We start from the raw sequence: 13,811 nt of genomic DNA, 5'->3' as shown, positions 1-13,811 counted from the left end.
TGTATTCTTGTTTCGTATGCTGAATAAATCTTTGGTATCGTCTTGGGTCGTCCCATTCGTTTTCGTCAAGTTCTTATATTAGTCCTATTCTGCTTTCGTCACTCATTCTACATTGAAAGCCACCGACGATTGTGATGAATGTAGAATGGGTGACGAAAGCAGAATAGGACTAATTTAAGAACTTGACGAAAAACGAATGGGACGACCCAAGACGATACCAAATATTTGCTAATTAATATTTTTATGCACAGTCCACGTCAAAAGACCTTACTCCTTTGTAATAAGGCAAAAAGTGTAAACATATTTTTGACGTTGACTGTACAAGCTATATATATGTACCTATGATTAGCGGTCTTCATAGGTAATGAACCCGCACACTTCAAATTTGTTCATTATGCTATGTAATTGTTCTGAGCTAAGTCAATAGATGTTTAACTAAAATTCTTCTCCAGTATCAGCCAATAGTTGTAATGTAAATAGTTCGGTTTGGCCGGTATGGAGCAGGAATGTGAGGGAACCGGTCGCACTAGCCGACACCTCGCAGGACTTATTCAGGGCTGTTATAAAGCCCGCTCCACACTCGTGCGCGAATCGCGGCGCGAAGCCGCGAACGCGAGTCTGGAGTCGATTTCGCATATCAGCGAACTAGACTCCACACTCGCGTTCGCGGCTTCGCCCGCGATTCACGCGCATAGTCTGGAGGGCGCTTTATAATTATTGACCGCGAGCAGCGTGTTTGAGGCTCACCAGTGTAAACGTGGGTCCCAAGTCCCAACCATAGGCGTACGCTCGATGGGGCAAGTGGGGCAACTTGCCCCACCCTAGTCTGTGGTCTGACGAGAAGCTAAAAATTTTTAGGAACAATTAAGGCACGTAACCCTACTTCTGCTCCACCCTTTAAAAATGCTGGGTACGCCTATGGTCCCAACTATAGCCGAGTCGTACAATTGAGTTTTTAGGTTCCCAGTTTCTAGGCTAACTACAATATAACCACCTAGATTTGATATTATTTCCGCTTATGCGTAACTCTTAGGTTCATTGGTAGAATAAAACTGATGTACCGTAAAATGGGGTGAGTAGACTGAGTAGGGACAAAACTGACATTCAAACCTCGATAACATTTTATTTTTACATTTTATGCAAACTTAATTTTATAAATAAATGTTCCGGCGGTTTGTATTTTAGTTTTTTTATGATTTTAGGTAGTTCCATTTCATAACTTTAACGATAAACACAAAATCCCTCCTGACCCCGTAGTCCGTCGTAGTTGGGGTGAGATGGGATTTCATACAAAAGGTGATTTTGAAACGTTGTTGAATCGATTTTTATTACTATGAATATTACCTTAGCTCCATTTGTAATAGCAATACGTTATTTATGTAGCAGTAGCCTTTAAAAACCATCTCACCCCCCTGTCATTCCTTCTCTCCTCATTCATAACCCGACTCGCCGCAATCCCTACTCACCCCATTTTACGGTACCTGCAAAATATGCACGATCTGCTACCCCTCATGTAAACACACCTTCACGAGTCTCGAGAACACTGAGCGGCTACCGCGAAAACCGAAATTCGCAAATTGCGGGGATCTTTCTCTTTTACTCCAATGAAGGCGTAATTACCTATAGAGTGACAGAGAAAAATCCCCGCAATTTGCGAACTTCGATTTTCGCGGTTATAGCCCTGGTTCGCGTGAGTCGAATACTCTCCTGCACTAAAAGCGATGAATATACGGGGCCAGAACGCACGCACCCGCAACTGCCACTGCGCAGAGTTTTATGACTGTTGCATTGCATTATAAACCACATTGTGTGTATTAATTGAAAGACGAACCTGTATTTATGATTGGAGGCTGGATAAAACACGATGCTAGTTTGAAATAAATTCTTCGCTAGCTAAATTGGAAGTTGGCAAGTCTAACTTTATCATTGCAAAAGAGTATATATTTGTTTACCTTTAAAATATAATTTATTTCGGGTACCTAGGTCAATTATTACTTTTTCGTACAAATAATGTTTTGATTAATATTTCTCAATCAGCCCACACGGTTTCAATGATTGTATGAAAGTGCATTCAAGGAAAATGATGGTTTAAAGCACACGTTTTTCTACAATATTAAAAAAAATCAGATCTGAAATAACCGTTAGCTATGAGTACGTAGAAATCATTGTAAATGTAGGTACGTATTCATAATCCAACCCACCAATATTTTGTTTGTGTGCGAATAAATATTACCGAGAAATCCAATAAAAGCTCCAACTGTTTATTATAGTGGAGCAACTAAAATAAACACATTACGTTTATTCTAAAGCGAATTAAACATTCTCTGTTTAGCTACACATGAGTTTTAAACATGAATGACATGGACATGGCGATGACAGGAGCAAGTACATAATTACCTAACCTTAGCAATGCACGCACGAGAACTTTCCAAAGTTGCGAAACTTTCCACATGAGAATTTCTCGGTAACTTCTGAGAATGTTCTCGAGAACGAGAATTTATTTATTTATCGTAGTTTATACCATAAATATTCACGATAGTTTAGGTGTAGTCCTTACCCCCAGAAAATTCCGACTTTTGGTCGTCCGCTTCCGGTCAGAAAAATGTATGACGGCCCGGCCAAACGGTCAGACTTAGGTGGGGGGTGCTAGACCAAATGTCATAGAGGGACCCTGGCAGTTTTTGACGCCGCCATTTTTTTTCAATATAGCCGACTTTTTTTTAACTTTTTTAATTTTGTCCTAGCGCGCTGAAATTTTAGTCACGGAATCTCGGGGTCCCCTAGATACCTATGAAATAATTTTTTTTGGAAAAATGCTACAATTGCGGGAAAACTGGCCACTTTATTTGTTTGTTTGTTTGTATGGCAACTTTTAAACGGTGCGTGATAGGTGGGGGGTGCTCGACCAAATGTCATAGAGGGCCCCGAGACAAAACAAACTGCATTAAAAAAAATCAAAATGGCCGACTTTTTTTTTTAATTTTTTCAAGTTGGTCCGAGCGCGCTGAGATTTGACATGGCGGGAGATAGAGACCTCTAGATTCTAATGAAAAATAAAAAAAAATATGGAAAAAATTGTTTAAAGTCGAAATGTTCTCTGAAATACAGTGAGAATTTAAGCAACTTATTGGTAAACTTATCACATCAACAAAATAGCTAACTGTAATAGACAATAATATATGCATAATAACATTTAGTTTTAAGTTATGCCTATTTAAACTTTGTTTCAAGTATATTCTCTTGATTAAACAATAATTTCCATGTTGCAGGAATGTTCTGAGAACATTCTCGAGAACGTTTCCGCTTTTTGGGAATGTTCTGCAATTTGTACATTGCTACCTAACCTTGTAACACGATTTCCTATTTTAAAATTTTATCTATTTTATTATTATTTGTATCTCCTTTCTGGATTTCACGGGCCTATAAATCCCGGTCTTTTGATAGGCTTGCGTGGGGATACAGATCCAACACGTAGAGGCCGTTTGGAGAGCTTTAATGTCATGTAGAACGCCTGCTGGAACCCGTTCACAGGCGCAACAATAGACACCCATGAACCGGTCACAGCAGGCATTGGGACTATTGTAGAAAAAGTGAACAGCGTTCCGGTCTATAGATTGCAGTTTGGGTGGACAATGAAACTGGGCTATTGCAAAGAGGTCCGGACACCTGCAATAACAATGTTAACACCGTCATCGAGGCAGGTGGTGACTCGCCGCTGACTAGATGGGCCCCTGAAACTGCCGTCGTAAAGACGACCAGGAGCAACATCGATGTGAGCGGCTCAGGGGTGTCGAGAGGTGTGCGCCGCTTTCTACCCAGTGGCTGTTACCAGCCACTGTGCCAACTCGCGTCTTATGCATCTTTCACTTCCACCCCTGGAGCATATAGCTCTAGCGACTCCTCTCTGGACGGCCAATGAAGGCAAGCCAGAGCTGAGAGTCCTGCGGGTCCCCTTGGGGTCCACTCCGACCAACGAAGACACGCCGGAGACGGAGACCCTGACCGACTCTCGGGAGCACTCGGGTCCGTGGGGTCGTTACTCCCCAACAGCTCGCCACAAGCTGCCCTGCGGGCTTATTATTATTATTATTTGTTTGTCCTTTCCATATCTCGGGACCATGGGGTCCCGGACCTTTGGGAGGCGTGCGTGGGGCCGAAGCCAACAGCGCAGAGGCCCTTTAAGACAGTTTACTCTAAAAGTAAGGGATACACATGGCGGATACCATCCCCAAACGCACAATATGATACATCCGGAGATGGTCTCCGCCAGGTGCAAAGACTATTGCAGTGCAGCACTTTTGTGCTGCGATGGGAACTAAGGTCATGGGCTATAGATTTGAAAGTTGGATGGACTGGATAATGGGCTATGGGAGAGACTAGCGGACACCTGCCGTGACAATCAGTCTCAAAATTGTATAAGACAGGTGGTGACTCGCCAACTCATTGAGTGGGCCCCGCAATGGCCGCACGCACAGTGCGACAACAGGGCAACACTTTGGAGCGGCTGTGAGGTTGTCGAGAGGTGAGTCTGCGGTAGCCAGATCCCGGTAATCCGTTCAAGGGCCGCCGGCGTTATGACATTTTACACTTCCAACCTGGAGCATAGGTCCCGCTCTTGCGACTCCACTCTGGCCGGCCAATCAAGGCAAGCACAGAGGCGAGGGCCAGATGACAGGGCCCTCTGGAATAGGGGTCCGCGGTGTCGCCACTCACCGTCAGCTCGCCACAAGCTGCCCCCGCGGGGTTATTATTATTATTATTTCGTTTTAGACAGGCAGCTGATGCTGGTGCGTCTAAATCATAGTTCACTTAGCACGATTTCACTGTTTAGATAGTTTATCGAGTCTATTTTTAAATTGATTCACACTTGTAGAGTTCACAACTTCTGAGGGTAATTTGTTCCAAGCATTTACTATTCGGTTTGCAATGAAGTTTTTCGCGATATTTGTTTTATGTTTTGTGGTTACTAGTTTAAGGTAGTGTCCTCTTGTGCGCGTGTTTGGGTTTCGAGTGAACAGGTCGCTTAGTTCTGGACAGTCGTAATATCCATGATTGATTTTAAATGTCTCGATCAAGTCGCCACGTTCACGCCTTTTTTGCAGTGTTGTCAAGCCCAGCTTGACTAGTCTTTCCTCGTACGAAAGTGACTTTAGCTGTGTGGGAATTTTAGTAAATCTACGCTGCACTCGCTCGATCATGTCAATATCTTTTTTGAAGTATGGATTCCATATCTGAAAACCATATTCCAGAATTGGTCTTATGTAGGTCTTATATATCTTGAGCATTGTTTCGGTGGTGAGAATACGAAAAGCTCTTCTAATTATGTAGATTATAGAGTTAGCCTTTTTTACCATTTGTGAAATATGGGGTTCCCACTTGAAAGTTTTTCGCATATTGAATTACATAGCCGATGACTGATGAAAATATTGTTTTACTAATCAGAAATTTCAGTAGCAGGATAGCTATAAGTAGCTACTAGCATAACTAAACTCATTACCTACTTTCATAGTAATACCTACTTGCTTGCGTAGGAATTTAATTTACAGAAGTGTTAAGATTAATGTATAACATCAAGTTATAAATAAATAAATAATATTATAGGACATTCTTACACAGATTGACTATGTCCCTCGGTAAGCCCAAGGAGGCTTGTGTTATGGGTTCTCAGACAACGATATATGTATAATAAATACATTGAAAACACCTATGACTCCGGAACAAATATCTGTGCTTATCACGCAAATAAATGCCCTTAGCGGGATTCGAACCCAGGACCATCGGCTTCACAGGCAGGGTCACTTAGTAGTCGTCACTACCCACTAGGCCAGACCGGTCGTCAAAATTTAATTAGATTCCTACGATCGCTGGTATACTAATGAGATAAGAAGCATGTTCACAAGACAATGCAACAGAGTCCCAGGAAGAAGCAGTCACTAGGCACATGTCGGATGTCGGCCAGCCGGCCTAGCCAAGGTTACAATCGCTATCGCTTCGACAACGAAAAGCAATATGTCTCTCTATCACTCTTCCATATTAGTGCGACAGTGACAGTTGCGTTTCGATCGCTACGGAGCGTAAGCGATCGGCATCTTGGCTACGTGGCCAGCCCCTCGCCACGAGAATAACTTATAGAGCACGACCCAGTAATGTTGAGAGCTAGAGTGGTTGATAAACGTGTCGCTTGTGTTTCTAGTAGCCATAGAGCTAGGCCAATAAAAGACAGAAATGACCCTAATATTTAAAGTAAATTGATTCCCACACTCACTCAACGCATTAAAAACTCGAGTAGCTCAAGCATACCTCGAGTTCCGTCCACTAATAAAAAAGATTAGGAATCATTTCTTAGTTAACCTATGTCTCGTTTTCTGCTCACACATTTCCTTTAATTATCCATGCTATAAAACCAAGAACCTATTATGGCAATTAAAATCAGCGGAGACCTGAGGACGACGACCCTAGCCTAAATGACGGATTTTACTTTTCTGTGAACCGTTGCAAATTGTCCCTAGTTATTCTATGCATCTATCTGGCTTGTTTATCTTATATTCCCTCGAATATTCACAGAACACTACTACAGAATCTATGTACATATTTATTTCCATATGTAAATCTTAGTAGAACTAGCGCCCCATTTTGTACAGGCGCACACAACTATCGGAGCGCAGGCGATACCTCGATGATAAGCGACCTCGGAGTAATTAACAATGGAGCCGCCATTAACAGGCGTTCCCCTCTGTCGAAAATAGGCGGCCAATGGTCAACCACATGTCAACCATATGTATGGACTGACGTTTATCTGACATGACGTACCTATACATTTGATGTGCCCCTCCCCCGCAAAAAACGGCAGACTATTTTGTACCGAAAATTTTAGACATGGCGTCTCCATTGGTTATATCCTCCAAGTAAGCGACAGTCCGCGGCACGAACACCTCTCATAGTGATAATCAGTACGTAGGGATAAGACCTGTCTACGAGTATTGTCAGATGTTATCAAAAGGTTTACGAGCTCTGCGAACTTTCGCAAGGGAAGATACAGCCAACGGATTACGTTGTGTGTAACATGTTTATCGTAATTATAACTAACACTACCTTCTAGGAAAACTGTTGACGTGAATATGTTTCATGGAGGGTTGACCATGTATCGCCGGACTTACAAAATGAAAAAATATATCATATAAATATATCATGAGTAAGCCCATTCATAATTAAAAAAAAATACAAAAAAACACGGTAGGTACTTGTATGAAAAACCGCGTGGGTAATCTTAACTAATCCCCGCATCAAATAATAAAACACTACAACTTTATAATATATCTACCAATTTACGTGTGAAACAATTTTATACCTACGTAATGTAATGATAAAGCTTTGAAATATCAGTTTTAATAATCTTTTTTTTAATAGCTGCTAATTATTGTAACTACATACATAATTGGCAAAAAATACCTACTTATTCAAGAGCGAGATAATTGCCACATATAATGTACCTACACCATGCGATAAAACTTACTGAAAGATCGTTATAATTAATTAAGTACCTAAACACACGTCAGTAATAAAAGTATTGTACTTAAAAGTTTAAACAATCTCAATAGGCCTCCTGTACGGATATGATGGTCGTATTTGTCTACGTGACAGCGTGATAAAACGGTGTCCGTCTCTTTCTATCCCGCAGAGTTAAAAAGTGACTGTTTTTTTTTATCACGTGGATAAATGTGGATAAAGCGATCCATAATAGGCTTGCAGATTGCCTGATAGACCAATAAGGGGAGTTTACTGAAAATGATTCGAGCAAGGTCAACGACCCGTTAACGGTCTTGTTTGCCAGTGGGCGGGCGGCGCGCGCGCAGCGACCTTCACAAGGAAAATAGAAATAGATCCGATTAAAAAGTTATCACAATGACATTCGTGACGATTGTTTTGATATAAGGAAAAGTTTAATGTTAATGAATATCAAGCTTATAAGTATTGTTTTTTGTTGTGTAATAATTGCATAGGTAGGTGTTCAAACTGTTCAAGCTCATAATGGTATTGTTTTTTTCACGTAAGGAGATAAGTAGGTACGTATGAGGTACCCGTAATGCTGTAATCAGAATTCTTTGGTAATAATATTTATAGATAAGAGGAGTACTTAAGTACTAATTAGCAGTAATTAGTTCATGAGTTCACATAATTTTGTTAGCATGGTGTATTTATAGGATGGTATTTCGGTGTAAGCCACAAACCGTAAATAAACCTATTATCTTTGTTTTTAAAACCTATGGCATTCGAACTTTAAAGGTGTATTAGATAGTGAACTGATATTACTATCGGTGCATTTCACCCACACTAAAGTGCGAGCAACATGTACTACGAGTAATGTAATTTAAATATTAAATCAAGATGAGTTTAGTGGAAACACGGCCAGTGGGGAGACACTCCTGACTTCGGTCAGGCTCGGCCCCGTTCGCTCAGCATTGCTCCGAGCAATTATTAGGGTTGGCACCACTTTATTTCCTTTTGCGTGCACGACCACAGATAAGATAATCACTTGAATTTTGACAGCCCTAAATAGCCGAAAGGGATAGTGCTATATATTAGAAAGGGACAGCATGAGTAGACCCTGAACCGCTGTCAAACTTCGGGTTTGTAGGAAGTGTCCTTTCTGTACACTTATGCTCTGATGCTACCATCGCCGGCGCAGCGTGACGGCGCGCCCGCCGTGACAGCGGCGTCACTCGACACAATTCAACTCTACCATTCAATATTATGCTACTCTGTTACGTCTCAAACCACAGGCACACGCAAGTTATATTATATCAGGCTAACAACTGCATATGTTATGACATTTTCACATTTATGTTTGATTATTGATTATTTGGGTTGCTTTTATTTATCCCTCTGTCTACTCGCGTTTGTTTGTAGAATAGTTAAGCTACATTAATTTTAATATACATGGCCATACTATACGTCTATATTTAACATAACGATGTTTGTTTGCCATGAGACATTCTTCCGCGATCGGCGAAAGAAAAATAGTTCTGGCAAGCCGTAGTGGGATGTCACAAGACTAACCAATTTATTTCAATGTTTTTGCAACGTATTAATCTTAGACACATCTCATTCCGGCAATTAATTATTTAGACAAGTTCGGGATTATTTAGATTGCAAATAAATAATCTACTTAAATAAAAGTAGAAAAACCGATTTATTCTATTACTACCCGCTTTTTCAAAAGCTCAATAATCAACGCTTTTTCAATATTTAATCTCTTCGTTTTATTTTCGAACGGAATTAGGAAATTACCAATAAGTTTATTCTAGGTTTTTCTGGAAACCTTTGTATGAATTAAATGTCATAGGAGAGGCTACTTGTTTTAAGAGGAGACGCCGTCTCCCTGGATATAGACATTAGAGAAAATATTTTATTTATATTTAAGTACATGGTCTAAATTTACCTACATCTATAAGGTAGGTATAATAGAGTAAGTACAAGTTGAAGCGCTATATATAGTAGGCAAATCTTTTCATTTAAATATTTCGTTTGCCATTGGTAAAATATTTAAGCAGGAGTTGTAATTTGTAAAAAATATAAATACGAGCGACTGTTGCTCCTTTCTTGCTCTATATATCAGCTGCTAGCTACAGTCTATCTACTTGTTAAGTGAGGCTCCCATACCTAATAATGAAATGTCTATATTATTAAATAAGTAGGTACCAATTTTGTAAAGTCTCGGAAACCGCGTATCCGCTTAAAGTCGAACAACCGTACTCTCTAGACTCAAGACACGGTCCGCCCTTATATGGCCGTACAGGTTTCACGAAGTTATCGTGAACGCCGCCGCTTGTGTAACAAGTGCTTGAATTACAAGTAAATTTACATACACGTTGCCATGCCAGGAATGCGACTATAGCAAAAAGACTGATATTCTGTTAATAGACTCTAACGAAAATAAACAGTGCGACGCCAACGACGACGCTTTAAACAGGGGACGTTGTTTGCGAAAAATGATAACATTCCTATATTTGTAAGCGATAAATTAATGCATTAAGTAACATTCGCCAAATGCGATAAGAAATGTTAAGAATGCAAATGTTTAATCTTAAATATGACGTGTACGAGATAGTACCTCTAATGTCTCTAATCCCAAGAAAGATAACAATCATGATGAGTAAGTCCGCAAAATGCTTCGATTCCGAATTGAATAATGGTTGAGATGCGTGACCAAAGCATGCGCTCAATAGATTATATTAAACACGACTCCAGTATCGAAGTGCATTCATTTAATTCACAAACTTTTTTGCATCGACTGTGAGCTTGCTTCAGTATAGCTTGGCCTCCAGGTCCTTAACAAGTTTGCTTAATCAGAAATCAAACTTATACTGGTTCTTCTGACTCGAAGCATCTAGCAATAGTTGATAAATAGACCCGTGTTGTTCCGAGATTCCGATATTTCTGCTTTCCCCTATAATAACTAGACATTATCTCTTGTAGGTACAAGAGAACATGCTGAAATCTGTTCGAATGCACCGTACAGCGACAGGGCATGGTTCACACTACGCCCGACCTCTGAACTCGGTGACACTTTGCTAATAACTAGATAACGTATACCAACTTAATTATAACAGTGCTTAATGTCGATTCTAAATGAATTCGTCCAGGAATCAAAACATCAACATCCGTGTTTTGTATATACGTTATACATACGCTCGTGGTTCAATTTTGGAATCTTTCGCTTGCTCGCCTGCTCTGGTATCAATATCAAGTAGCTTGGATCAAGGGAAATATGAACGAATCAATTTCAATCATACCTGTTTTAATATTTTTTGCATTTTTTAGTCGTAATAACCAGTAATCACGTCTTAAGTATATGAAAATATATTATACCTATAGTTTTAACGAAGCTTTTATTGCAGTTATATTTGCATACCTATTACTTTTCTTGATATGCAATAAAATAAGCTTTTAAGAAACTATAAAGATATCATACTTGCTCTTGCTCTGTGGACCCGCTGAGTATAACTTTTATTTCTTAGTTAAGATAATTGTGTCATGCAGTATCGTTAAATAAATAAGAGTGATAAAAGCTATTCTGAGTGGTTTTATATCAACAATAATATTATGATTTATGAAGTTAGTACATAGCAATAAAATATTGGATATGCAGTATATATGCATAGGTATAAGTACCTAGACTTATACGTATATCGACCGGGATATGGACCGTGATTACCTGATTACATTTTGTATTTGTGTTTTGTGAAAACTAATCGTGAATCATTCAAAACTGTTATATGCATATTTTCCTATTATCAATTGCATTGAAAAAATGTACATAAGTACATGAGCGTATTAAATTATAGGGTATATTTTTCAAATTATCTATCAATCGAAGTGGTCTCCGAAGATCAGATTTCAAGATTTGAAAACAGAGCCCAGAGAATATGGATGTCAAATTTGAGACCATTTTTTGCATATTGCGCTCGGTAAAGTGCCCATAACCAAAAATATAACGTTTTATTTAAATTTAAAACATTCGATATCATTGTTAGGTACAAACACCATCAAGAATTGCATAAAAGCCACCATTAAATGGCGCTTACACTAATTAATAATTGCTTACATTAAGCTTCTAATAACATACCTATCTAATATCTTAAATTTTAATATAACCACGCAACGAACTATAAGAATTTGATAATTTTATTATTAATATGTTTAAAGTAGTTATATATAATCACAAAGCCTATGTTGATTGCTAAAGATGTCTTTAGTTAACTAGATATATGTACCTAATTAATTAGTTCCTATTTAATTGAACTTGACACTCGACATAGGTACCGTGCGTGTAAGTAATTAAAATAAATACGTATTTATTTCCGTTTAACACGTAATAATGCACTTTTAAAAACAAATAATATCCACATTTTTTGATATATTACAATTTAAAACCGATTTCAAGCGTTCCAGTCCAAAATATGAGATTTCATTTTAAGTAGAGTCTGTTCGGAAAGAGAAGAGTCCTGGAATGTATTGGGCCCCATACATCACGGTTCACAAGTTACAGCCTGGTGACAGAGAGACAGACAGCGGAGTCTTAGTAATAGAGTCCCGTTTTCGCGCTTTGGGTGCGGATCTCTAAAACGCAAATGCAATTAATGTAGCCAGTCATATTGAAAAGGTACATTTTTTTGCAGATTGTTTGAACAACTGTGCAGAATTTTATTTATTTATAACTTGTTATTTTGGATTATCTTCAGACATTTATGTAGTCGTAACTACGTAGGTATTTGTTAAAATATTTTTTCTGCTTCTTAGTTACTACACCTTATAAAATTTGCGTTTGCTGTTTCTGTGTTTGTATGTTCGCGTTAAACTCAAAAACTACCGAACGGATTTTCATGCGGTTTTCACCCATCGATAGAGTGATTCTTGAGGAAGGTTTAGATGTATAATTTGTCAACTCAAGCGAATCCGGAGCGGGTCGCTTGTATACTAATAAACAAAAGAGACATAAATAACCACAACTTTGTTAAAAAGTTGCCGGTATACCTAAAAGAACTACAGCGTAAACAGTGAGTATTATAGGTAAGGTAAATGTTTGTTCTTACCCGCAAATTCATCTCTTGGCCACTCATGGCACACTCACTAGCACATACAGCATCACAATAAAGTACAATACAATATTAGTGCCGAGTAAACACATGCACGCTATCAACACGTCGCGAGAGTTTGAGGCAACTGTGCAGTCGAGACTGAATGCAACCCGGACCCCTATTCGACAAGCGACGTTTGACGTATCGTGTTGATCTCCCGTTGATGTGGGAAAAATCATAAGTTCTCGAATACGTACAATGTCAAAATTTGACATTAACAATCCACAGTTAGGGTGACAAGCAAACCAAACCGAACCACCCTTAGTTTAGAGTTGAGTTTTGGTTGTACCAAATGATATTATCCACTGTTGATGGAATCAACACTCAGTATGCAATAAAATCAACTGTTGATTTGACGTGGATGCGAAATCTGACAGTTGTACATGTCGAATTTGGCCCCCGGTCGTGTGTGCACGTGACTCGCTGAGCTGGAGTCGAACTTTAGGCAACCAGTGTAAATGTTAACTCTAGATAAGTTATACAACAATACGCAGGGACTTACATCGACCGGGATACGAACCGTGATTACCTTTGTGTTTTCGAGCTCCCGATATTTCAACGCAGTTACATGCATCTTACCCATGAACAAGATTGATATAAGTCTAGTGAAACTAACCGTGAATCATTCAAAACTTAATACGCAGGGACACTGAATTTTAGCCCAGTCATTTAGATTGGCAACCAAACAGACTGACATAAGAAATTAAATTCTGTAATCAGTTTAAAAAAAATAAAGGAGCCATGAGACATGAAAAACAATTGCTAATAGGTATACCACGTAATCCTAAGCGCACTATAGCTAGTAGTCCCACCACTCCATAACACTCCAATAATCTCGCTCCATCACCTAATCAAGTAATCAAGTTTAGTAATCACTATTGCAATTCTCTTCTAGACTATGGTGTATCAAAGTCAAATGCATAAAGGGCAAGAGTAAGAAGGCTAGGCGACTCTTTCACTCTCCTAAAAAAAATATACTTACCTATTCCTACTTAAAATATTTAGACGATCAAATCAACATTTCCATGTCTACTGCAGTCAGTTTTCTCCGCAAAACTTTGCCTATCCCCGAACAAGAACATCTGAGGGCCTACCGCGAACCACGTTCGATGTGTTGCCTCCCTGCCACACTTACGAACGAGTTTACAAGTGCAACAGAGAGGCAACACGTCG

General features: G+C 39.2%; 1 protein-coding gene across 3 annotated transcripts in view; it reads right to left on the bottom strand.

The window, feature by feature from the left end:
* LOC134668884 (glycogen-binding subunit 76A) overlaps nt 1-13,811 on the bottom strand; it is a 66,607-nt gene that overhangs the window by 33,356 nt on the left and 19,440 nt on the right. The window contains exon 1 of one of the 3 annotated variants that reach the window (XM_063526369.1): nt 12,594-12,715. The exons of the other annotated variants lie outside the window; for them this stretch is intronic. Coding sequence (XP_063382439.1) covers nt 12,594-12,620 — 27 coding nt within the window. The 5' untranslated portion in view covers nt 12,621-12,715. Of the gene's footprint in view, nt 1-12,593; nt 12,716-13,811 lie in introns of those variants that run through there. 3 annotated transcript variants of the gene reach the window in all.

This window comes from Cydia fagiglandana, chromosome 11 (assembly GCF_963556715.1).
Source record: "Cydia fagiglandana chromosome 11, ilCydFagi1.1, whole genome shotgun sequence".
NCBI classification, from domain to species: domain Eukaryota; kingdom Metazoa; phylum Arthropoda; class Insecta; order Lepidoptera; family Tortricidae; genus Cydia; species Cydia fagiglandana.
This window is presented reverse-complemented; position numbering and strand designations above follow the sequence as displayed.